This window comes from Crotalus tigris, unplaced genomic scaffold, assembly GCF_016545835.1.
Source record: "Crotalus tigris isolate CLP2741 ecotype Arizona unplaced genomic scaffold, ASM1654583v1 scf7180000019553.37968852642:3898890, whole genome shotgun sequence".
NCBI classification, from domain to species: Eukaryota; Metazoa; Chordata; class Lepidosauria; order Squamata; family Viperidae; genus Crotalus; species Crotalus tigris.
Window position 1 is genome coordinate 1,680,119 of NW_024097591.1, and position 24,629 is coordinate 1,704,747.

General features: G+C 48.5%; 2 protein-coding genes across 5 annotated transcripts in view; one reads left to right on the forward strand and one right to left on the reverse strand.

Moving 5' to 3' along the window:
• ASH1L (ASH1 like histone lysine methyltransferase) overlaps nucleotides 1–4,069 on the forward strand; it is a 51,214-nt gene extending 47,145 nt beyond the window's left edge. For both annotated transcript variants that reach the window (XM_039363528.1, XM_039363529.1), the window contains 3 exons: nucleotides 356–396; nucleotides 649–953; nucleotides 1,728–4,069. In XM_039363528.1, coding sequence (XP_039219462.1) covers nucleotides 356–396; nucleotides 649–953; nucleotides 1,728–1,819 — 438 coding nt within the window. In that variant the 3' untranslated portion in view covers nucleotides 1,820–4,069. The remainder of the gene's footprint in view (nucleotides 1–355; nucleotides 397–648; nucleotides 954–1,727) is intronic.
• RUSC1 (RUN and SH3 domain containing 1) lies at nucleotides 3,512–24,356 on the reverse strand. Of its 3 annotated transcripts, none has more exons than XM_039363532.1 (11): nucleotides 24,248–24,356; nucleotides 18,769–20,480; nucleotides 14,826–15,329; nucleotides 14,022–14,117; nucleotides 13,379–13,455; nucleotides 12,860–13,034; nucleotides 11,917–12,022; nucleotides 11,250–11,296; nucleotides 9,795–10,551; nucleotides 9,271–9,399; nucleotides 3,512–8,386 (listed from the first exon to the last, which is right to left on the reverse strand). In XM_039363532.1, the coding sequence occupies exons 2-11, from the start codon at nucleotides 20,408–20,410 to the stop codon at nucleotides 8,218–8,220; spliced, it is 3,702 nt and encodes a 1,233-aa protein (XP_039219466.1). In that variant the 5' UTR covers nucleotides 20,411–20,480; nucleotides 24,248–24,356; the 3' UTR covers nucleotides 3,512–8,217. The 3 variants fall into 3 exon arrangements, with proteins under 3 accessions (XP_039219466.1, XP_039219464.1, XP_039219467.1); XM_039363530.1 differs by having other exon boundaries at nucleotides 9,271–9,402; XM_039363533.1 differs by lacking the exon at nucleotides 14,826–15,329 and having other exon boundaries at nucleotides 9,271–9,402.
• Nucleotides 24,357–24,629: the final 273 nt, after the last annotated feature.

Sequence of the window (24,629 nt, forward strand, 5' to 3'; positions counted from 1 at the left end):
TCGGCGGAGAAGCCACCGGACCCCGGGGCGGCCCCTTCCTTAAAACACTCTCCTTTCACGGCGGTTCCTCAACCGGGTGGACTTCAGCTCCCAGCATCCCGTAACCAACGGGCCGGTGGAGAGAAACAACGCTCTGTCCATTTCTTTTCGGTCTCATCGGGGACTTTCCTCCCCAGCTTTGGAGGACCTCTCGTTGGTCGTTGTGCTCCTTTGGTCTGCCACCAGAGCTTTTGCCGGGCCCTGCCTCAGTTTCCCCAGCCTCTCCCTGACGGGGAATGACCTCCCTTTGAACGGTGGGCCTCAGGGGACCCTGAAGATTGACTCTGATTGGGTTTTTTCCCCTCTCCCATTTCAGCCTCATTACGTACCAGACAACTACAAGAGGAATGGAGGCAGGTGAGTCCCTGGTTGGTCGTGTGAAGACGGCAGCCCTTCGAGGTAGTCCTGCCTTCTCCATGTTTAGACTCTGATCTCGCTTCTCCAGCCCCCGCGGCTGTCCTTCCCGTCCCCTAAGATTATTCTCCCATCCCATAATACCTTTCCCCACAGAGGGCTGCCTCTCTTCGTCCCGCCTCGCCTTCCCGCCCAGCTTCTTTCCACAAAGATTCTCTTTTACGTCCCTCTTCCTCCCTTTTACGTCCTGCTCAGGTCATCTTGGAAGTCTGACCGCTCCAAGCCCCAGAGTAAAGAGCTGCCTCAGGAGGAGGAGCCACTCCCCCTTCCGGAAGAGGGCGTCGCCCACCCCGAGCCCCCTCCGGGCGAGCCGCCCGCCCAGCCGGAGGAGCCCGAGAAAGAGGCCCCTCCCCAGGAGAGCCTCGAGCCGGAGAAGAAGGCCGAGGAGGCCGGACCCGAGCCCAGGGAGCCCTGCAGCCCGGAGGAACGCCGGCACCTGCAGCGGGAGCGGCTGAACCACATCCTGCTCGCCCTCTTAGAGAAAATCCCAGGAAAAAACGGTGAGTCTCCTCCCCCCCCCCCGAGCCTTTTTCAGAATAAGGGTGGCCGCCCCCTTGACCTCCCTCCCTCTATATATTCCTTCCTTCTTTCCTTCTGTTTCCATTTGTTTATCCTTCCTTCCTTCCCTTCTCTTCCCTTCCCTTTCCTTCCCCTCCCTCCCTTCCTTCCTTCCTCTCGTTTCCATCTGTTTATCTATCTTCTTCCTTCCTTCCCTTCTCTTCCCCTTTCTTCCCCTCCCTCGCTCCCTCCCTTCTATTTCCATCTGTTTATCTATCCTTCCTTCCCTTCTCCTTCCTTCCTTCCCCTCCCTCCCTCCTTCCCTTCCATTTACATCTGTTTATCTATTCTTCCTTCCCCTCCCTCCCTCCCGTTTCCATCTGTCATCTATCCTTCCTTCCGTTCTCCTTCCTTCCTTCCCCTCCCTCCCTCCCTCTCTTCCGTTTCCATCTGTTTATCCCTTCCTTCCGTCCCTTCCCTCCCTCCCTCCCTTCCTTGGGGTCCTCATTTTGAAGTCCCTTCCGGGCTTTGCGATGCCCCCGAAAGCCGTCTGCATGGCGGAAGAGTACCTGCTCCGAAAACGGGTATCAGGAAATCCCAGCTGGGCCCTCCAGCCCCCTCTTCCACCCCAAGGCGGCCCTTCATGCATTTCCACCCCCAACCGGCCCCTCCCTCCAAGATGGCCGTGCTGCTGTCCATCCCACCGGCCGCAAAAGTTTCCTAAAGCTTTCTCTCTCTCTCTCTCTCTCTCTCTCTCTCTCCTTCCCCCGTTGCAGCCATCGACGTCACCTACCTGCTGGAGGAAGGCTCAGGCCGGAAGCTGCGGCGTCGCACCCTGCTTCTCCCGGAGAGCGGCTGCAGGAAGTGAGCCTGCATCTCCTCCCCTCCCCGCCCTCCCCTGCAGCAGGGTGCAGTTTGCAATTCCCCCTCCAGTCCTGGGTCAGGACCGGGAGCGCAAGACTGACAGCCGGGCCGGGCTTTGGACCTCTGCCGTCCCGCGTCTCTCGGCCCGCCCGGAGGCAGGAGGAGGCGTCTCGGTCCGGCCGAGCGGAAGGAAACTGACGGAACGGTTCTGTAGCACTTAGACCCTGCACTTGGGCAGGCAAGCCCCCTCCCTCTCTCCCCTGTACCCACCCACCCACCGTCCCCCAGGAGCGCTCAGCACCCAGCACCAGGGGAGGGGAGCCAGCCATAGCCTCCTCCTTCCTCTTAAGGTACTAAGGAAGAACCCTCTCTCCCATCCCCGGAGGACGCGCGCCGATTCATTTCATTTAATTTATTCTTTTTCATCCCCTGCCCCATCCCGCTCTTGACAAGGAAAACGAGAAAAGGGAAGGGGGCGGTGGAGGACAGCTGCAGACCCCACCCAGTTTGGCACTGCCCTGTTTCTCTCCCCCCTTCCAGCCCCCCTGCCCCGGGCATCTCCCTTGCTCCAAATCTGGGGCTTAAGGGCCCGACATGTGGCACTACACGGAGGTCTAGCACCCCTAAAGCATTTGCAAAAAAAAGGGGGGGGTCTCTTGAAGGCACCGGAATGAGATTTGGGGGGGGGGATTTTATTGTCGGACATTTTGCACACAAAGAGGCGTCCCGTTCTTACGGCTGCCCCCAGAGAAACCATGGATGGATTTTCGGAAGCACTTGGGTCCCATGTCGTCCATCTCCAGAGAGGACGGGACAAGGGGGACGCTGCGCTTAATTTTTAATTTTTTTTTTTCTTTTTCCTCTCCCCGTCTCTCCTGCAGAGGGTTCCCCCCCCCCCCAAAGCAGGTTCCAGGTCCTCTTCTTTTTTGGGGGGGGGAGAATTATTATTTCTACTTTTTTTTTTTTTTGCCTTCTCCCTCCTGCCCCCTTTTTGTACCAAGCTGTCGTTCTTGTGCGTCTTGGTGTATATCGTGGCGAAAAAATAAATAATTTTTTTTTCCCTTTGAGGGAAGGGAAAAGGAGGGAGGGCGGGAAAAACGAGGCAAAAATTCCCACGCCCACCAGGGAAAAAAAGAAAATAGCCTTTCACTACACGAATCGTGGAACAGTATTTCCAAGCGAGCATCTGCCGCCCATGACACTACTTGCGTTTTTTTTTCCTTTTTAATTTTTCTTTCTTTTTTTTTCTTCTTTTTTTTTTTGTCAATTTCAAAAGACAAACTGTACAGCTTACCAAATGGCTGCCTCTTAAAGAGGCAGTGTATTTTGGACAGGGGCAGGAAGGTGGAAAAAAAAACATCACCGTGGAAGACAACGACTGGGCCCAAAAAAAAAAGGATTATTTTTTTCTCTCTCTCTTCTCCCCCCCCTCCCCCGGTTTTGCTGCAGAGATCAGCCTGGACTTTTCACGCTGGGGGGGGGGGAGAGAAAAATAAAAATAAATAAAAGACTTTTCTTCAAACTTCTTCCTGAGCAGCGAAAAAAGTCGGACTTTTGACACTGACTCTTTCACGTAGCTTCGCGCTCTCGTTTGTTCGGCGTTCACATTGCATATTCTGGTCCTGTTTTCGGTGTCCTTATAAACAAAAAAAAAAATCCTGTTTTTAAATGTGCCAAGTTGTATATATCTTAAACCTTTTTTTTTTCCCTTCTCTCTCGTGTGATTGTAAAGCAATATGGTAACTCTCTCTCTTTCTTCCTCCCTCTCTTTCTCTCTCTCTCTCTCTCTCTCCATGTTTTCTTCTGGAAGGACCATGGTCCAACCACTGTACATTTTCTCGTTTGACTATATAATTCTTGTTTTGATCTTAGTTTTGAAACGACAACGGAGGAAAAAACAAACAAACAAACCAAACGAAAACCCACGGCGCCATTCCATTTATTAAACCTGAGGATTTCAACGGTTTAAAAAAGGGGGGGTTTGGTGGGGGGAAAGAGAGAGGGGTTCCCCCCCCCCCGGGATCAGGAGGGATTAAACAGGAGGAAAAATAACGACAGCCCTTTGAGGAAAAAGAAAAAAGAAAATATTTTATTAAAAAAAAAAAGCAAAAAAAGGCAAAAGAGGAGAACTGTTCAGAATATTTTCTTACTGTAGAGAAGCGATTGTATAGCAGAACTCCAGAGTATGTAATACTCAACGTTGTGTCGTGCGGGCGGGCGGGACAAACCACAAAAATCGCATGTTTTAAAAAAATTAAGGGGAAAAAAAATAATTTGTTTTGGAGTTGTGCCGACGAGTTCGAAAATGGGAGCTGACGGGGGGGGATTTGTCTCGAAATGGTGTCAAACACTAAAGAAAAAAGAGGTTTAAAAAAGTCCTTTTTTAAAAGAGAAAATAATAATAATGTTTGATGTTGCCGATGATGGAGAGAAGAGAATAATAATAATGTTGATTTTAAAAAAAATAATAAAAAAATAAAGAGTGCTCAGACGTGATATGCGAGATACTTAAAAACTTTGCCATTTTTTTGTGAAAAAAAAAGAAATCTTTCTTTTGTTGAAAGAGTAAGTAAAATAAATAGATAAATAAAAAAAGGCGATGATTTTTAGACAATCAAATTCTAGAGAAGTGCGAAGAATTTGTGTTGGCTTTTCCCCCCTCTTTTTTTCTCCCCCCCATCCTTTCCCCCTTTCTTTATTTTTAATCAAAAAAACGATTTTTTTTTGCTTTGTTTTTCTTCAAACCGGTTGTAGAGAATTGCTGACTTTTTACGACGAAAAAAATAAAATAAAACAGTGGGGTGGGAAGAGGGGAAGGAAGGTTATTTTGTATGAATATTAAAAGGAGACAGACCGTGGTTTCACACCCTGATTGCTGATAGAAGCCCAGGTTAAAATTAAAAAAAAATGAAAGAAAAAAAGAAAAAAGCACTACATTTGTGGCAAAGTGGAGAATAACAAAACTCTTTTTAGTCTGCATGGGACAGGCCGTGTGGTTGCTGAGAAGAATTGCTGCTAATATATTTCCTTTTTACAAAAGCATATCTAAATAGACCATTGTTTTGATGTTAATCTTTGTAAATTATGTATTACCAATTTTAACATTGGATGTAATTGCATAAAAAAAAAAGCCTGCATCTCAGATATTGAGAGATTCTAGTATTAAATGGAAAAAAAAAAAAACATGTTTCCTATTTACGGTTTCAAGGTGTTTTCATTTTGTATTTGTTTTTCAGCGTTCGCTAATTCTCCGTTTCCTCCCAGTTTTAGCTGCCATTTGACCTCCCTTTGGGGAGGCTTCGTTAAAACCGAACGAGCTAAATTACAGGTAGTCCTCGACTTGACGACCGCAGTTGAGCGTTGCTAAGTGAGTTTTGCCCCGTTTTACGACTTCGCTTGCCACCGTTGTCACAGTCAATCCCTGCAGTTGTGAAGTTAGCCACACGCTCATTAAACAAGTCGGGCTGCCCCCCGTTGACTTTGCTGGTCGGAAGGTCGAGAAAGGACATCGCGTGACTCCGGGATGCTGCGACCGTCGTAAATATGAGTCAGTTGCCAAGCGTCTGAATTTTGATGATGGATGGATGGATGGATGGATGGATGGATAGATATAGAGATGGATAGGTTGGTAGGTATAGGTAGGTAGGTAGATAGATAATAGGTAGATATAGATACAGATGGTTAGGTAAGAGATTGATGTAGACATAGAGATGGATAGGTAGACAAAGAGATGGCTAGATGATAGAGGTAGGTAAGTAGGTAGATAATAGATGATTGATAAATATAGATGATGGATAGATAGATAATAGGTAACCTTTATTGTCATTTTTTTACTGTGGGCACAATGGCACACATTAAAAATGAAATTTAGTTGCTTGCTCTCCAAGTGTACATACACATATACATAGCACACAGAGCTGTTAATCCATGGAAAACTGTTCCTTTTACTGGGTGAATTTAAGCCAAAGTTTCTCCGTCGTGCTGCTCGCATCCTTTGCATTTTGGCAAGGAGGCCGATTGTAAATCCATGGCCGTAGCCTCTGTCCTCTCTTCGCACTTACATGCAGGGAGTCCTCGGTCTACGTCCACAATCGGGACCAGGATTTCCACGCTAAGCGAGGAGTAACTCAGCCCTGCCCAATTTTTTAAAAAAACTCCACCCCTTAGAGGCTAAATTTCTAGCTTAAAAGGAGCCGTTCTTACAACTCATTATGACATCTTAACGGCCCCAACTTTGCATTAGGACAAGCCGATTGCAACTCCTTGCAAAAGCATTGCCATCAGCGGTGTCGTTCCTATTTTTTCCACTTTTGAAAAATTTTCCAAGAAATACATGTACGGTTCATTTAGACCCCGTATAACCCCACCCCTAAGTGTAAAAATTAGGGCAGAAAAATTCAACCTGGCGTGCGAATCCTATCCGGGAGACGAAAATAAGCGTGTTAATTCAACGTTCCTTCCACAAAATTGGGGAAATGCATAACAATAAACTCCTTTTCTTGATGCTGCGTTTCACAGAAGGTGGTAGAAAGGAGGATAACAGGGAGGATAAAGAATGCAAATGTTCCTATTTTAACGTGTGTTTTTTAAAACCTCAAGAGATAGAAAGCTAGCATTGCAGGAAGAGACGTATTCCGTCCTGACGTGCTAGCTTTCAGAGAGTTTTATCAAGCCTCTCGCAGTTCAGCCTTCAAAGATGAAGCTGTAATTTATTTTATTTCATCCTAAAACTTAAAAGCTCCTGATTGAGCTGTGGATCTGGGGTTGAACTGGACCGCTGGGGAATTCTGGGAGATGGAGTCTACACATCTTACAGTTGCTAAGGTGGAAAGACTGAACTAAACTACAGGTAGTCGACCTTAAGTCCACACTGGGTCATAAGTTGGGGACAGTTGTAAAGTATGCTACCTGGGGGATTCTAGGAGTTGAAGTCCACCCCTCTTAAAGCAGGCTGGCTGGGGGAATCTGGGAGTTGAAGTCTCCCATCTTCCAAGTAATCAAAATTGAGAGGCAAAGCTTTTAAAAAGGTGTTATTTTCACCCCTTACCATCAGAGGGAGCCAAAGATACATCTCGTGAGGTCATACAATCCGAATTCAGATTCATTTCTCAAACATTGCAAAGAGAGGAAAAAGCAAATTAAAAGCAAAATTCTCCAGCAGGCCACAGCTGATTCCTAGCAACAGAGGGCAACAGAGGGCAGTATGCAACATCCTAGCTTGTTCCTCCCCGTCCATCTTTCTTTAGGCAGGCCTTCGGACCAGAAGCAATCCAGATAACACAACTGCTGGTTAAATTGGCTCACCAATATTGTCTGAACGATATTTTTATTTCCCTCTCCAATGTACAGGTCATCTTCTAGAAAGCAGAAAGAGGGCTGATTCCGGATGGGACGAACGGACAAGATCGTTTGGGAAGAGCGTGCAGTGGCCAAAAAATAATAATAATAATAATTTAAAAAATTAGGCTCCTTAGATACTTCTCTTCCAGTTAACCCTAGCAATACCGACAGCCCTCCGCTTCCTCGTTGACTTTGCTTGGCAGACGGTCACAAAGGGGGATCACGTGACATCCCCCCCCGGAGACGCTGCGACCGTCATAAATACGAATCGCTTGCCAAGCAGTCTGAATTTTGATTCACATGACTCGGGGGGAATGCTACAGTGGTTGTACCGTACATGTGAAAAACGGTCATAAGCCACTTTTGCGGTGTCGTTGTAACTTCAAACAGTCGCTCAATTAACGGTTGCAAGTCTGTATTCTTTTCTGTTTCGTCATTTAAAAAAAAAAAAAAAAATCAATAGCCTGGATGAGAAGTATCCATTGGAAGCCAAAATTCTGATCAATAAATTTGAAAGGACATTCCCTCCGGCTTTAGAAGCAGAAGGGGTCAAACTGAGCCTACCGAAAAAGATTAAACTATATATATATATGTATATTATATCTATATATCTATATGTATATATCAATTTCTCTATATGTACACAGGTATATGCAATATACACATTGCAGGAAACGCTCTTCTGGGGCTGTGCAGCAGACGAGGGGGCGATAAATAAAATAGATAAAAATCAGAAATTCCAGGCGGGGAAAAAGTGGAAACTGGTCCAGCTCCCCCCCCCCCAAATACTCCAGGTCCTGGGGTAGCCCATCATCCCTGGCCAGCTTCTGACGGGGAGGATGGGCCAGTTCCAGGTCACCAGGTTTGAAAAAGCAGAGCGAAGAATTTCAAAAGAGTGTAAATCTTCCATGTCAGTCATTGCAAATAACCTTTGGTGATGCTTTGGCTGTACCGGGAAGCTTAGCTGCTTTGTAATTTGTTGTTGTTGTTTTAAACAGTTTGGAGGGTCGGCTGGATTCTCCTTCCTTTGGATCACCTTCTTCCTGGCCTGGACCTCCCCCGTCAGATGATCAGGGAAGTGTAGCCCACGTGGACGAGGCCTTGCCGGCCTCCGGAGAGGCACTTCAGCCAGTTTTCATCCACCGTCTCCATCACTTGCAGGATCTCCCCTTTGCAAAAGGCCAGGTGTCCAGCAGCCTCACCTGCGTGGTCACAGAGGGCCCGCACAGCTCTGGAGGGAGGGAGATCAAGGAAGCCAACATAAGTTGGTTTGTTTCCTGATACCCCTACTTTCCTTGTTTTTAAAAGCTAACTCAAGGTGGTGAACCTACTTAATGTTCCTTCCTTCCTCCTGTTTGCCCCACAATAACAACCCTGTCAGGTGAGTTGGATTGGGCCCAGGGAAGGAAGGACTGACCCAAAGTCACTCAGCAGCTCTGGTGACTAAAGTGGAACTAGAACTCGCCGTCTCCTGGGGATTGGCCCCAAAGTCACCTAGCCGGCTTTCGTGCCTAAGGCAGGACTAGAACTCACACTTTCCGGGTGATTGGGCCATGGTCACTCCGCCGGCTTTCATTCTTTAAAGCAGGACTAGAACTCCCACTCTCCTGGTGATTGGCCCAAACTCACCCAGACGGCTTTCATGCCTAAGGCAGGACTAGAACTCACCCTCTCTTGGTGATTGGCCCAAACTCACCCAGATGACTTGCATGCCTAAGGCAGGACTAGAACTCACCGTCTCCAGGTAATTGACCCCAAGTCGCCCAGCTTTCATTCTTAAGGCAGAACTGGAACTCACTCTCTCCTGGTGATGAGGCCAAAATCACCCATCTGGCGTTCACACTTAAGGCAGAACTAGAACTCAGGACTTCTACCCTGGTGCGTTAACCACCAGACCAAATGAGCTCTAGCTGCAGGCCAGACTTTGGGGTTGGAAGAACACCAACGGACCTGGCAGGATGCGCCCATCAGCCGGAGGTTTGTCCAAGGCAACCTCTGAATCCCGGCTGAATCTCAAGACGTAACGGTGTCCTTTGAAAAGGCTGGCATGCCAGCTAGTTCAGGCTTCGGAGTTTTTGTTTCCCACAGATGCTTCCCAACAAAGCGCCAACTTACGTGTAGGTCTGTACTGGGTCTGGGGGATTCTGTGCCCCCTCTGCCTTTTGCCAGGTCTTCTGGGTCGGCCCCCCCTTCTTCGCGAAGGCCAGCGTGTTAATGGCAGAACACAGCCATCTCGAAGGGCGCCTGCTAGACAAGGAGACACGGACGGGAAGGGCAAAGGGGTCGTTATTGCTCATCCTTTCCAAAATTGCCCCACGGATCTAGATGTCCCATAGGGATTGAAGTCTCCTTAAGGGTGGGAAAAAATAACCCAGTAACTCCTATGTACTCATTTTCATTTTTAAATTTAAATTTTCACAACCAAAGGATCTTAAATTTCAGAATTTTCCCAGCGGGAGAGCCAAAGCTTCTAGGCCTTAGCAAGGCCACATCCAGACAGGCGGCCCAAACCCTCCTCATGTCGATTTTTCAAAGCTAAACTCCCTTTTGCCACCCCACGCCTAACACATTTAAGGGGGGGTCGTTCCTCAGAGCTTATCGGGGGGGGGGGCAAATGTAGGGCCACCCCCGACACCTACCTGGACCGAAGTAGATTCGGATCCGTCTCGTTCACAGCCCCGGGAGAATTCGCTCCAAACAGCCAGTCCAGCCGTCTTTCGTTCCCGTTTCCAGCCTCCGGTTTCTCCTCGGTTCCTTCCAGATAGACTTCTCCTGCCTCAGGGGGATCCATTCCCGGCTGGGAGGGGCTCCTTGCCGCCGGGGCGTCTTCCTTGCAGACGGACGACCGTTTTTCTACCTGGGAGTCGTTTTTGCCAAGTTTGGGGCATTCTTCGGCACTGGCACCGCTCTCTCCGGCTGCCGTCCGGCTCTCCTTAATGGCCACCCACAGCTTGGTCCACCTGCTCGGCGGCTGGGCTGGGCTCTCCTCCTGCCCGGGCTGGGCCCAGGCCGGGCTCCCGTTGCCACGGAGGGTGCTTGCCAGCCGCTCCTTCCAGCCCAGAAGTCTCTGGGGCAGGAGCCATTCCTGAAAGGGGCTGGAGGGAGCCAAGAAAGCATCTTCCAAAGTGGCAAAAGGAATCGGGGGCTCGGATAAATCCAGCGGGGTCAAACCGGGGCTCTCCCACCGACCGGCTCCGGGTTCGGGAGACGGGGTGCTTGGCTGGGGCATCGGCCGGACGCTGATGGGCAGGTGGCGATGCTCAAAGAGCAGGTCCAGTTGGAAGGTGAGGACCGAAAGTGGTTGCAGCAGGAGAAGGAGCTCTTCGGCCCAACGGGGGCAGATCCTCTGGCTTAGAAGCAGGAAGGCAGTGGGCAAATACAGGGAGGAGACCAGCTCTGTTTGGGGGGGGGGGTAGAAATGGCAAAAAAAAAATCGGTCAGAAACTTGAGTGGAAAAGGGAGCATCTTAAACGGGATAATGAGAGGGTTCGGGACAGGGAGAACGAAAAGCAGAGAAAAGAGCAATGAATAGCAGAATATCAGAGTTGGAAGGGACCTTGGAGGTCTTCTAGTCGAGCCCGCTGCTCAAGCAGGAGACCCTATTCCACATGGCTATCCAGTCTCTTCTAGGAGGGAGGGAGGAAGGAAGGAAGGAAAGAAAGAGAAAGAAGAAAGAAAAGAGAAGAAAGAAAGAAGAAAGAAAAGAAAAGAAAGAAAGAAACGAAAAAAAAGAAGAAAAAGAAAGAGAGAAAGAAAGAAAGAAAGGGAGGGAGGGAGGAAGGTTGAAGGAAAGAAAGAAGAAGGAAGAGAGAAAGAAAGAAAAAGAAAGAAAGAAAGAATAGCAGAATAACAGAGTTGGAAGGGACCTCGGAGGTCATCTAGTCCAGCCCCCTGTTCAAGCAGGAGACCCTATCCCATTCCAGACAAATGGTGGTCCAGTCTCTTAAAAACCTGCTCTAAAACCAGAGTTTGCGACTTAGCTAGACTTAGAAGATTGTGAACGGAGAATTCAGTTAAGCATCCCCTTTCTGGAAAAAGATGCACACACACACATACACACACACACACAGAGACAGACAGACAATCTGACCTACCTGAGTTTCTTTGCAGCTGTGTGAACCATTCCTCCACTTGCTTCAAGCTAAGGAAGAGACGGAAGAGGGAAGCATTTAACAACAACTAACACCAGAATTCCCACGACTAAACCAGGCCGCTGTTAAGCGACTCACATCCGACTTTACAATTTTGTTAAGCGAACGAACCACTGAAACACTTAAGCGAAACCAGCTTCTCCCCTCGACTTGGCTTGTCGGAATCCAGCCGGGAAGATCGCTAAAGGGGATCACGTGATCCCGGGACGCTGCAACCCGTCATGAATATAAACCAATTGCCAAGCACCCCTATTTGGATCACGTGACCCTGGGGATGCTGCAACGGTCGTAAGTGTGAACAAGTCCCAAGTCACTGTTTTGAGTGCCGTTGTAACTTGGGACGGTCACTAAACAAGCTGTTGAAGCACCTGTCTCTCTTTTAATTTCCTATTTTGGCCCTATTTTTGTACTCGTTTGTTCTTTTGTTTTCCTCATCCTCTTTTCCAACCCCTCACCCCCTTTTTTTTCCTTTTAATGGCGCGAGAGGGACGGGCCACTTTCATCTCAAATCAGCAGCCAGCAGCGGCTTCGAAAATGGAAGCGGTCCATCCCTACCAACTTTGCAATCCCTCCTCTCTGCTCCCTTCTCCCGTCTCGCACCCTCACTCACTTCAGAAGACCCAGGATAAAAGCGTGGAAACATTGGTGGTGACTCCGAAGCGGGGCCAGCCGTGACACACGCCAGTACAACGCGGTGAAGGTTCTGGTGTGGGCACCTGGGGAGAAAAACCAGATTCAGACGCCTTTGCAATGCCGTCCGTTCGCTTCGCGGAAGTCTCAGCCGGAAAGGTATCCTTGGGTGTGAACGAGGGTCTTGTGTCAACCACAACAATTGTGTGGGGGGGTTTTCCACAACCCCACGGGAAAATTCTCCCGCCCCCCCCCCCCGAGTCTAATTTTTAAGAGAAGGAACACCGGAATTAAAACTACACATACCACCTTTCTTAAGATCTCCTGGTCTTAAGTTTAGCCGAATTGCCCAAGTTAGATTGAGGGTATGAGGAAAAGTTATATTATGTCGCTGTATTATTTTACCTGCTCGGATCGATCATCTGCATTACCAAATGTATTCCTTTGATGTAGAATTCCTCCCCAACTCCCTCCCTCCCTCTCTCCCTCTCTCTTCCCCCTCCTTCTCCCTCTCCCTCCCTCGCTCTCTTACCCTCCCATTTTGCCTTACCAAATGTATTCTTTTGATGTAGAATTCCCCAACTCTCTATTTATCTCTCCCTCCCTCTCCCTCCCTCTCTCCCCTTCTCTCTTCCCCTCTCTCCCTCTCTCCCTCCCTCTGTCTTCCCCTCCCTCTCTCCCTCCCTCTGTCTCCTTCCCTCCCTCTCTCCTTCCCTTTCTCTCTCCCTCTTTCTCCCTCCCTCTCTCTCTCCTTCCCCCCTTCTCTCCTTCCCTTTCTCTCTCCTTCCCTTTCTCTCTCCCTCCCTCTTTCCCTCTCCCTCCCTCTCTCTCTCACACACACATACACACACAGGGACCACAATCCACACAACATAGCCCCTTCTGCTTCTCTTAACCTCCCATTCCCAAACTACGCCACCTACCCGGCCTGGCCGAAGCTTCGACGACACTCCATGGAGAGCTGGGCCGGTATCCTGTGATGACATCCTTCTGAAATGGCTTCAGGCCGTCGCCCACCAGGGCGTGCAAGGCGGGGCAGAGCGTGTGGAGGATCAAATGCCCCACTTCGGGGGTGAGCTGGCTGTCACCCAGCTGGGCCTGTGGCAGGAGGGAAAGGACGGTGCCAGCGACTGGCAGCTGGGGAAGAGCCAATAGCTCCCCCTTCCTCTGCTAATTGCTAATTAACATATCCTAATTAACACGCACATCCTGCCCGCCCACCTTTTTAATCCCAGGAGCCAAATAAAAGCCCACATGGTAACCTTGGCTTCCAGCCGAAACTGCGAAAGGCTGTTGTGTGATACACACAATTCAGGCGTTTCCAAAAAAGATGTTTTGTGTCCCACTTAGATGTCGCCCCCTATTCCGTTGTGCATACAAGCAGTCCTCCCTTTACAGCCATTCGTTTAGTGACCATTTAATAGTTACGGCACTGAACTGACCTTTTGAACGAGGTTCCGGGCGGTGCTGAAGTGAGCCACGATTTTGTCCACGGAAGCACTGACGGCCACCAGCAGTGCTAGGAAGAAACAGATGGTTGAGGAAGATGTCGGGGGGGGGGAGACCCAGTTCTGGGGGAGTCATGAACCCCGACTTATGGATGCATTCTGAAAGTTGACCCATCTGAGGTCCTTTGGTTCAGAAATTCTTGCCCAAAGATGCACCCTTTGGTCCATTTAAAAATTACATGAACAAGACTTTTAATTATATGTAGAATTTTTTCTTTCTCTTTCTTTTTTCCTCTATATATCCCTCTATCCATCCTTCTCTCCCTCTATCTCTGTCTGTCTGTTCATTAATCTTCCTTCCATTGTCTGTCTATCTATCTATCTATCTATCTATCTATCTATCTATCTATCTATCTATCTTACATCTCCATACCTTCCTTCCTTCCTTTCTTCCTTCCTTGTCTGTCTTTCTGTCTCTCTCTCTGTCTCTCTCTCTCTATCTATCTATCTATATCTCCATCATACCCCCTTCCTTCCTTCCTTCCTTCCTTCCTTCCTTCCTTCCTTCCTTCCTTCCTTCCTTCCTTCCTTCCTTCTTTGTCTGTCTACCTACCTACCTACCTACCTACAATCTTACCTTTTTTCTGTTGTCGAAGCTGTGTAGAGACTGCGTCTCCTGTCCTCGCTGGGCATCTTTGGAGTGAGACTCCAGCAAAGGACTGAGAATGTCGAACTGGGGGAAAAAAAAGACAAAAGAAAAAAAAAGTGGAGAACATAAGAATTAACCTGCCTTAATATACTGATGTGCTCCTCTGTGGGCACGATTTACGAATTATTTAATCATTTAACCTTCTTTCCCCCCTCCCCCACTCCTCCTTTCTTCATCCCAGGAGGAGCTTCATCTCCTTCTCTTCCTGGTGTCTGTTTAAAACTTTGCCAGATCCGTAGAAAAAGACAGTGTCAGGGTTAGATCTGAGGCAGGTCTTCTTATCTGGGTTAATTCCAGGCGACTAGCCAAGTCCAAAGAACATCCCTTTGCATTGCAAGGTCAAGCTGATGTTTGAAAGCAGAGTTTTCCCAGCTTTGGCAACTTGAAGACTGTGTGGACTTCAACTCCCAGAATGCGCCAGCCAGCAGGGGAATCTTGGGAACTGACGTCCATGCGTCTTCAGCTTGCCAAGATTGGGAAAACTCCGATTTAAATAGTCCACTTCAGGAAGAGATTTCCAAGGCTTGTTGAGAGTTCAACTTGGTGGGTTTTCCCCGATGTCAGTTTATTAAATCAGAGAAGGCTAATTTTAACTTCCAAGTTTTCTCACCGAGACCACTCCCCCCTTTTGGCTTTTTTAAGAGTCCTTCCCTCCCCACTCTCAAAAAGATAGGACCCCCTTTGGAAAGGGGCGATCGTAAAGAGTCATGGAGGAAGGAGGGAGAGGCTTACGTTGGCGAGGGGCTCCCGACTCCTCGGCTCTCATAGTGTCCTGAGAGACTCTCCCCCAGGGACCCTTTCCACCCTGCTTTCCAAGGGGGTCCCGGGCTCCAAGTGACAGCTCGGACACCTGGTGGGTGGGGAAAGCTAAGATGGGGAAGGATTTGCTTGAGGGGAAGAAAGGAGAGAACAGCACGGCCAGATCAGGACTGTTGAGGAAGGGGAGCAGGCTCCGAGCTGGGGGGGAGTACGCCCCGATGGGCGAGAGACGGATGGGGAGATCCGGAGACACCGCCTCGAAAATAGGTCCCTGCGCGGTCGCCAAGAGGCAAACGTCTTCGCAGGACAAGGTCTTCAGCCTTGGACAAAAGGCCCCTGCCGAAGGGTCAGAGGGCAACTCGGCCACTTGCTCCAAACGGTGAGGGTGGGGAAGTGGAGAAGCGGGTCCAGCAGCCTTCCCCCTTGCCGGGGGCAAAGGGACGAGGAGACCCCGAGGCCGAGAGGGGACCTGGTGAGCTGCAGGCAGTGGGAACAAAGGACGAGAAACGGTGAAGAAGCCGGATCAGAGTTGTGAAAGAGCACAGCCGGGGTTAGGCGAGACCCAGATGGATGAAGGATTTTGGGGTGGGGGTGGAGTGGGGTGGAAAGAGGTATTGGGGAGCCGGTGGAGAACATGTGGATGACGGAGAAAGAAAGAAGTGGGGGTGGGAAAGCAGCAGCAAGAAAGGGGTACGAAAGCCGGGGTACAGATGGCAGAGACAGGAGGGAAGGAAGAGAGGATATGAAAAGAAACAAAACAAAACAAATGTTAATTCTGGACAGCACAATAAAACAGACATATCATGGGGGGGAGGCACAGCCCACCCACCCACCCACTCACCCACAAAGCCAATACCTCCACCCCCCCAATTTGGAAGCCTGAAATTTGGACTACAATCGCCTTCATTCCCGGCTGGGTGACAGCTTCCTTATTAATCTCTGCAGCCAAAGCCTACAAGGCAGAAATTGAGGAGGGAGGGTGTCCATGCATGATATAGAGGTCAAAAAGCCCCCTCTGATGCAAAACGGGGGGGGGGCTGGACTCTGTTTGACCACTTGCTCACTGGGGGTTACAGGGAAGACGAGAGCAAAGCCACAATTAACCCCGATTGTCAGGTTCAGCTGCTCTCCTCCTGCTGTCAAAGGAAGCAAAATTCAGATTACCTTTTTTTTTTTTTGGAGGTTGGGGAACTTTCTCTGTTTTCTGAAACAGATAAAGGCAGCTAATTCGGATTCCTGAATTTGGAGTTCTGTGGTCCTTTCGGCCAAGACCCCCTCCCCGTGGCTCCTTCAATAAAGGCAGGAAGTCAGCCTGCAAACAATCCAGCTTGTTTGCAAGAAAAGGTAAATAAGGAAGTGCAGCAGGAGAAAAGCGAAAGCGATTCCTGGAGAAGCAATAAAATTTAACTTACTCCCAGGGAGGGTGGGAGGAGCATTCAGGAAGCCCCCCCCAAAAAAAATCAAAACAAAAAACCAAGGGAAACAAAAGCCCAGCCAAAAATTCCCAGCAAAATTTCCTGTTTATTTATTTTTTCTTATTCTTTACAATTAATGTCTTACCCTTATAGCTGGTCGCACAATTAACCAGTTGTTGAGACTGGATTTAGCATTTTTAGCCTTCCAAGTGGTATGTGATTATTTCCTTTTTGTTGATTGCCTTATTATTGATGGCAACTAACCAAAGGGAGAACCAGCCTAGAACTAAGGAGAAATTTCCTGACTGTTAGAACAATTAACCAGTGGAACTACCTGCCTCCAGAAGCGGTGAATGCTCCAACACTGGAAGTTTTTAAGAAGGGACTGGACAGCCTGTGATTCTGTTATTCTGTTTTCCTTCCTTCCTTCCTTCCTTCCTTCCTTCCTTCCTTCCTTCCTTCCTTCCTTCCTTCCTTCCTTCCTTCCTTCCTTCCTTCCTTCCTTCCTTCCTTCTTCCTCATCACTGGAGGCTTTTAAGAGACTGGATAGCCATTTGTCTGAAATGGTGTAGGGTTTCCTGCCTGAGCAGGGGGTTGGACTACATGACCTCCAAAGCCCCTTCCAACTTTATTATTATCATTGTTGTTGTTGTTGTTATCCTACACAAAATAAGGTGAGATAAGATAGGAGAAGAGCCTAGGGACTAGAAGCTTTATTTGCCCATCGCCAGGTTGGGGCATATATGTTAAATTGCTCTCTACAGATGTGGGAAAGCAAAATTTTGCTTCTCTTCCTATAAGTCTCTTTGGAGACCATGGGATGGGCGTTCAAACCTCCTTCTATCAACTCATAACCCTGCGAGGTAGGCTCAGCTTCCAATCTCAGTCAGATTTTGCATTCAGGGTCTTTTAATATTTCGACACCCCCCCAAAAAAAGATCCAGTCTTTTTTAGCTCAAACCCCCCCCCCCCCAAATACAATCACAAGAGAAAGGAAAGGATCTTATACAAGGGACATTGGCAGGGAATGAAATGGAGAAAGAAATGAAGGGAAAGTGTGTGTGTTGTGTTTGTTTTTTAAACACCCCCCCTCCCAAGAATTTCCTCATTTCCATTTGGCTCAGCGCTGTGGATGATGGGATTAAATCCAGAGTTAGCGTCAACCTTCTGCTCCGGACTGACGGAATCCACGACGGGATTATATAAATCGGTCGGAAAAAAGAACCCGACTTTAAATTTCGTTTTGAATCAGCAGAACGGAAAGGAAATCCAATCTAACCCCGCTGTTTTTTTTTAAAAAAGAGTTCCTAATTAAGCTCCTGATTATTCCTGAATTCCAGATAAAAACCCCTTTTTTCCCCCGCTGGCAAAAAAAAAAATAAAAATTCAGCCCACATTTAAAAGCAGCCTTGCAAAATTTAACCCCTCCCAGTTTTCCAAAATTCACCTATCGGATTGACGGAGCAGGGAAAAAGCTTTTTTTTTTCCAGATTTTTGTGTTTGTTTTTTTTCCCACACCACCTTAAACCAGAAGAGAGGCAGTCCTCGACTTACGATGACAGATAGGACCGGAACTTCCATCGCTAAGCGACGCGGCCGTTAAGGGAGTCGTCGCGCAACCGTGTCCCGATTTTTATAACCTGTTTTCCCATGCCCCCTTTCTCCGGTCTCCCTTCCCTGCTCTGCCCCTTCCCGATTCGTCATTAAGTGAATCCGGACTTCCCCATCGGACTTTGCTTTGCTGGAAGGTCGCAAATGAGGATTAGGTGACCTCGGGATGTGACTACCATCGTAAACACATCCCGCCTGGATTTGGATCACTTGACCGCAGGGAAGCTACGAGGGTCAAAAATATGAAGTGGTCCTCTGTCCTTTCCTTCAGCACTGTCATGCCTTCAACATCAAAACGGTCACTAAATGAACCGTCGTAAGTCAAGGACGACCTGTACCTCAGCTTTAGCACTCAGGCAAGCTTCCAACTCCCTCCCACCCTCAGGTGGATGAAGGTGAGGAAATAAATAGGAGTTTTTCTGCCCTCGATTGCCTGTACAAACAGTCTTCAACTTACAACAATTCATTTAGTGACCGGCATTGAGAAAAGCGACTTAGGACCTTTTTTTTCACTCTTACGACCGCTGCAGTGTCCCCGTGGTCAACGGGATCAAAATTCAGATGCTTGGCAACTGACCCGTGTTTACGACGGTCACAATAGACCCCCCCCCAGGGCTCATGGGATCCCCCTTTTGCGACCTTCTGACCATCAACACGACCATGTTGCTCATTGAACAAGCTGGCACGGTTCACTTAACAACGAGGAAGGTCGTAAAAGGGGGCAACACTCACTTAACGGCTGTCTCGGAAAATTCGGGCTCCATTGCGGTCGTAAGCCGAGGACGACCCGCATACAGCAGCCTCTCCTGCTCTCGGAATCCTGGCTCGCATTCCCGTTTCTCGCTCGCGGGAATCCTGTCCGTCAATCAGTACAAGCGGCAGCGCCTTACCCGTAGGGACCCGCGTGTCACCCGTCTCGGCCTTCCTGCAGGCGTCAGGACCCCATCTCGCCTGGGCTTCCGTCTCCAAGGGTCTCCCGAGAGGGTTCGGCTTGACCGCTGCGTCTTCTCCCTCCTCACAGCCTCTTTCCACAATCGGCTGAAGAGCCAGCCGAGACCTCTTCATCCGGGCTGGGATTTCCTTGGCGCCCCACAAATGTCCATGGGCTGCGGCCTCTGAGTCGTTCCACTCTTGCCCGGAGTGACCGTCGGGAACCCCTTGAGCGGGACTCTCCCGCTGGGGGCCTGGGTTGCCCACCTTGGTGGCCAGTTGGCTGTTCTGCTTCCGATAGCGGAGGTCCTTGAACGTGATGACCCCGCGTTGGAGGCTAGGAGGTGAAGGCTCCCCGGAGGAAGTGGGGGGCTTGGCGGTTTCCTGCCTGGTTGCCCAGGAGAGTTGATGAGACGGGGGCATCTCCGTCTCCGGGGAGAAGACAATCAGCCAATCGCTTTGGTCCTTCTTGGTCTGGAGAAGTGGAGGCGCCACGGTTGCCTTCTTCCTCTTCTGAGCCAACTCGTGAAAGGAGGTGATGGTCTTCTTAGGCGTTTCTCCTTGGGGTTCACTGGGGTGGTGCAACGAGGACTCAACTGGTGCAGGACGGACCAGCTCAGGAGATGGCTTTCCCCCTTCACTTCTTTTCAAGCCCTGAAGAGCCCTCTTGGTCCGAGGAGGAATCGGAGGAGGCACGCCTCCAAAACGAGAGCCCACTGGTCCGGTGGCCCGGTTCGAGTTGATGTCCACTTGCCCCAAGGAGATGGGGTTGGGCTTGACCTCACGGGCTGGGAGAGCATTGCAGTTGGAATCCACCTCCGGGCCACGCGGGGGGACCACCGGCACCGCGGGAGGTGCCCTGCAAGGGCGGACAGGGGGTGGAACGAGAGGAGGAACTTTGGTGGACCCAACATGGGATGACCTAACTAGGCTTTCCGGACAAGGAGGAGAGTGGTCAGATGGAGAATCTGGGGAGCTGCTGCTGTACAGACTATCTGGGCTGTCCCAGATATGGGCCTCGGGATGCTCACCCAGGGGGGCATTAAGGTTTGGACCTCTCTCTTGGGGGTGGACCAGAACATTCTGCGTGTCCTCCAAGGGGACGATATTGGGTTGGCTTTCTGGACTTCGGGCCTGTTCAGCAGGGAACGGCTTGCAATACACCGAGACGGGAGACTCGTCCAGGCTGAGGTCTGAGCAGCTGCTGATGGACGAAGAAGTGGGATCTGAAGGAGATGCTTCCTCCTCATCCTCCTCTTCTCCTTCCTCAACCTCTTCTTCTTCTTCTTCATGGTTCACAGTTGGGCAGTTGGTCAAGGAAGATGGCGTCCGGAGGCCCCGCTTGACCTCAGACGAGACTGGGTGAGCCTCACAACACCGGCAAGTCAAGGAGGGGTTGTTGGAGTTGGCGTCCACCAGGTTTGGCACCAGGTGACCGCCATGTTCCTCGCATTCGTGGCAGACCGCATGTTCCCTGGAGGGCGCCAAGGTGTTGGCATCTTCCTGAAGTTCCGGCCGCTTGGAGAGCTGCAGCCCCAAGGAGACGTGCTGCAAGTGAACGTGGTTTAAGTTGCAAACCAGGCTTTGTTTGGGAGACTGCATGGCTCCGGAGCGCGCGGAGAGAAAGGAATGAGAAGCCGGGACCCCGTCCGTCACTTCCGCAGGGCTGTCTCTGAAAAGGAAGTTCAGATGCCAGGCGATCAAGGAGAAAAGAGAACGGTAGGAAAAGCAGGTGGGGAGAATGGAGGAGGAGAAAAGATAGCATCGTATGTTCAAGTTTTCTATTCCTTCTTTCCTTGCTTCCTTTCTCCCATCATTTATTTATCTGTTCCTTTCTTCCATCTCCATCTGTTTATTGCTTCCTTCCTTCCTCCCTCCCTCCCTCCCTCCCTCCCTCCCTTCCTTCCTTCCTTACTCACTTCCTTCCTTACTTCTTATATCTTCACCCATTTATTTGTTCCTTCTTTCCTTTTCCATCTCCATCTGTTTATTTTCTATCTATTCCTTCCTTTCTTTTTTCCTCCATTTATCTATTCCTTTTCTTCATCTCCTCCTCTCCTCTCTCCTTCCTTCCATCTCCTCCTATCCTCCTCCCTCCCTCCCTCCCTCCCTCCCTCCCTCCCTCCCTCCCTTCCTTCCTTTCTTCCCATGAGCTCATTACACTTGTAGAGCCCCACCCCCAACCCCCCAAAATCCATTTGCATCTTAAATATTGGCAGATACAATCTCTGTGTTGGACATAGCTAGTGCGTTAAGCTGTTCCTCTTCTATTATTCATCAGCCGGATAATATATACATAATATATAGTGTTGTTCTTGTCATGAAAAGGAATGTGTTGTAGAAAGAATATCTATTGTGTTGGTTTGGGGTTTGATTATACATACATTCATACATACATATATATATATATATATACATACATACATACATACATACATACATACATATATATATATATATTTGTTTTCTGAGGTTTTCGTGGGTATTTGTATATAGGTCTTTGGTTGTTCGGGTTTTCTCCCGCGTAAAATTGGAAGTGTCTTGGCAACGTTTCGACGAAGTCCCATTCGTCATCTTCAGGCTGGTGTTTTTAGCTTCTTGCTTTGAGCAGGAAGAAACAGCTAAGACCACACATTGCTGCTCAAAGCAAGAAGCTAAAAACACCAGCCTGAAGATGACGAATGGGACTTCGTCGAAACGTTGCCAAGACACTTCCAATTTTACGCGGGAGAAAACCCGAACAACCAAAGACCTATATATATATATTATATATATATATATATATATATATATATATATATATATATATCTATATATTATGTATATTTATATATATATATATATATATATATATATATATATATATATATATAATGTATACTATAATATATAGTAGAACGATAATGTCTGCAGAAGGTATGTACAATAAAGTCTTTTTTTTAAAAAAAAAAAAAAGGAGTCCTTTTCAAGACCCTGGAGTGTGTATCCCCCTTCCCCAGGTAGACTGCTCTTGGCTGGGCAGGCTCTGCTTCTCGAAGGTCTCCCCAAGGCTAATGATAAATGGGATTTACAGTCGTGCTAAGACAGCTTATTTTGTCTGTTTCAGCAGCACAGATGGGAGACAGGCTGTTGTTTGCCGTGTCTTGTTCAACCTTCACAAATTCAAGAAGAGAAATTGGGGTTCTCATGACAACAGCAGACCCCTCCCTCTTCAGCCCCTCCAGTGCCCCCCCTCCTGTTTACAGAAATCAGCCTGTCTGTCTGTCTGTCTATCTATCTATCTATCTATCTATCTATCTATCTATCTATCTATCTATCTATCTATCTACCTAATCTAATCTCTTCACTGGAGAAGAGCCTAATGCTGGGAAAGATTGAGGACAATAGAAGAAGGGGACGACAGAGAATGAGATGGCTGGATGGAGTCACTGAAGCAGTAGGTGTGAATTTAAATGGACTCCAGAAGATGGTAGAGGACAGGAAGACCTGGAGGAATGTTGTCTATGGGGTCGCAATGGGTCGGACACGACTTCGCAATTAACAACAACAACAATCTAATCTCTATCTATCTATCTATCTATCTATCTATCTATCTATCTATCTATCTATCTATCTATCTATCTAATCTCTATCTATCTATCTAATCTATATCTGTCTATCTATCTATCTATCTATCTATCTATCTAATCTAATCTCTATCTATCTAATCTATATCTATCTATCTATCTAATCTATATCTGTCTATCTATCTATCTATCTATCTATCTATCTATCTATCTATCTATCTATCTATCTATCTACCTAACTATCTAACTATCATCTACCTATCTAACTATCTATCTCAAAACCAAAAATCAAGATGGGGAAAACATTATCTGCAATTATCCCCAAAGCACTTTGCACACTAAAAAAGATAATAATTTTGAGATCCATTCTCTCTCCGGTCCATTATTTGCCCAAATCTGATTGGAGCTGCTTTGCAAATCTGCTTCCTTTGCAAACAGAGCAAAAAGCTGGTGTTATTTTCCTTCTGTTTAGATGTTTCTGCCATGTAGGTATTCCACAGAGCTGAATTCTGGGGTTTTTTTATATTATTATTATTATTTGGTGGTTTGGTCTTGCTAAAAGCTGCCTAACAAAATCACCTTAATTGGCTAGAAAAACAGTCTTTTCAGATCTTTTCAAGGGCCTTCTAAAAAAAAAAAAAAAAAAAAGACATATAAAATCCAGAAGTTGAACAACTGTACTAGCAATGGCTGGAAATTGTGGTTGGCAGAGCAGAGAAGGAGCTCAAATAACATTTCAACCCTAAACAGACCATTATACCAAAACTAAGTCAGAATCACTAAGACGGTTGTTTGAATCCAAAATATGGGCTCAAGAGTAAATCCTGCTTCAGCTAGTGATGCTAACACAGCCATAGACAACCTCTCCCCACCTTTTAATTTTAATTCCATCCCCTAGAAAGGCCCTCTGCACGAGCCCAGGAGACCCTCACCCTTTGGATTTAATGCTATGGGCATCCATCAGGCACTAAAAATCTTTTAACGGGCAGTTCTTCTCCAAATCTCAGTTTTACTATCTGGGGTTCAGCTCTGCTTTTAGCCTGGTGGGTGGGTGAGTGGTTGGGATGACTATATCAGGGAAGGAAAAATAGCAGAGGCCTGAGACCACTAGGCTGCACAGCTCAAAAGCCAGGAAGGACACCCCACACACACAAACACAAACCCAGAAAAGGAAACAACAGCCAGAAAAGGGTCGGCTCAAACAATTCTAACCAGGTTTCTGTTTTTCTTTTGGGGGGGGGTGTTGAACCCAAGCCAGCTTTTCTGCAGGCAGCCACTGCAGAGAGATGACACAGCAGGCAGCCTTCCAACTGGTAAAGGAGAGGAGTGCCCCCCCCAAATCAAACCAGGAGCAGAGATGGCAGAGAAGGTCTGGGACCCCCTGTAGCTATTTCCCAATTTCGGGGTTACCCTTTGGAAAAGACGGGGAGGGGGGCCAAGAGGAGGGAGACAGGGGAAAGGCCTTTGGGGTGTGTCCAGGGTTCGAATGGCGACGAGCTTCGCCTCCTCAACCCCCCCCCTTTCCTCCTCCCTCCCTCCCTCCCCGTCGCAAACAAACAGACTTGGATGGAGAAGCGGGAGAGGAGAGAAGCAATGCAGAGGTGCCCGCATCTGGAGCAGGGATGTGCCTTAAAAAAAATAAAATAAGGAAGCAGGTGGGGCACACCTGAAGGATGCTCAGAGGGGGTTCAGCCGCATCAAGGAAGCCGGGAAGACAAGCCAGGATCTGCCCTGGTTTATCTCCTGGAAACTGTCATCCATCCATCCCCAGCATTTCCAAACACAAAGCTGCCCTATTTTGGGGGGGGGGAGGGCAAGTGGGTGGGAGTTCCTGCTGCTGCTGCTGCTGGATGTCAGCCTCAAGGACACTCACCTGCCTCGGGCGCTGTCTGTCCGTCTGCCTGTCTGCCCTTCCCCGGTCTCTGCTGCAGGGTCTGGTCCTGCCCAGCCCTGCCCAGCCGTGCCCACCCTCCCCAGGCTCATCTCAGCCCAGCCAAGCAGGAGGAGGAGCTAAACCCAGCTCACATTGCCATTTCTCCCCCCCACACCCACACACATCTTTAACTCTTGCCATGCTAGACTAAATTGGCATCTCCACGTTTGCAGAGATGCAAAGGGATCCCCGGAGGTCATCCATCTGAACCTCCCGTCGGGATGAGCTATGAGCAGTTCAGAATCTTTTTCTGGGGGGGGGTTAATTTGGAGATACAGAGATAGAGATAGATAGATAGATAGATAGATAGATAGATAGATAG

Excerpts from the sequence above, each read along its gene's own strand:
- RUSC1 (XM_039363530.1), bottom strand. The coding sequence starts at position 20,410 with ATGCAGTCTCCCAAACAAAGCCTGGTTTGCAACTTAAACCACGTTCAC. Across the intron at positions 11,297-11,916 it reads TTTATCCTGGGTCTTCTGAA|CTTGAAGCAAGTGGAGGAAT; the intron begins GTGAGTGAGGGT and ends TCTCTTCCTTAG. Across the intron at positions 8,387-9,270 it reads GACCCAGTACAGACCTACAC|AGCTGTGCGGGCCCTCTGTG; the intron begins GTAAGTTGGCGC and ends CCCTCCCTCCAG.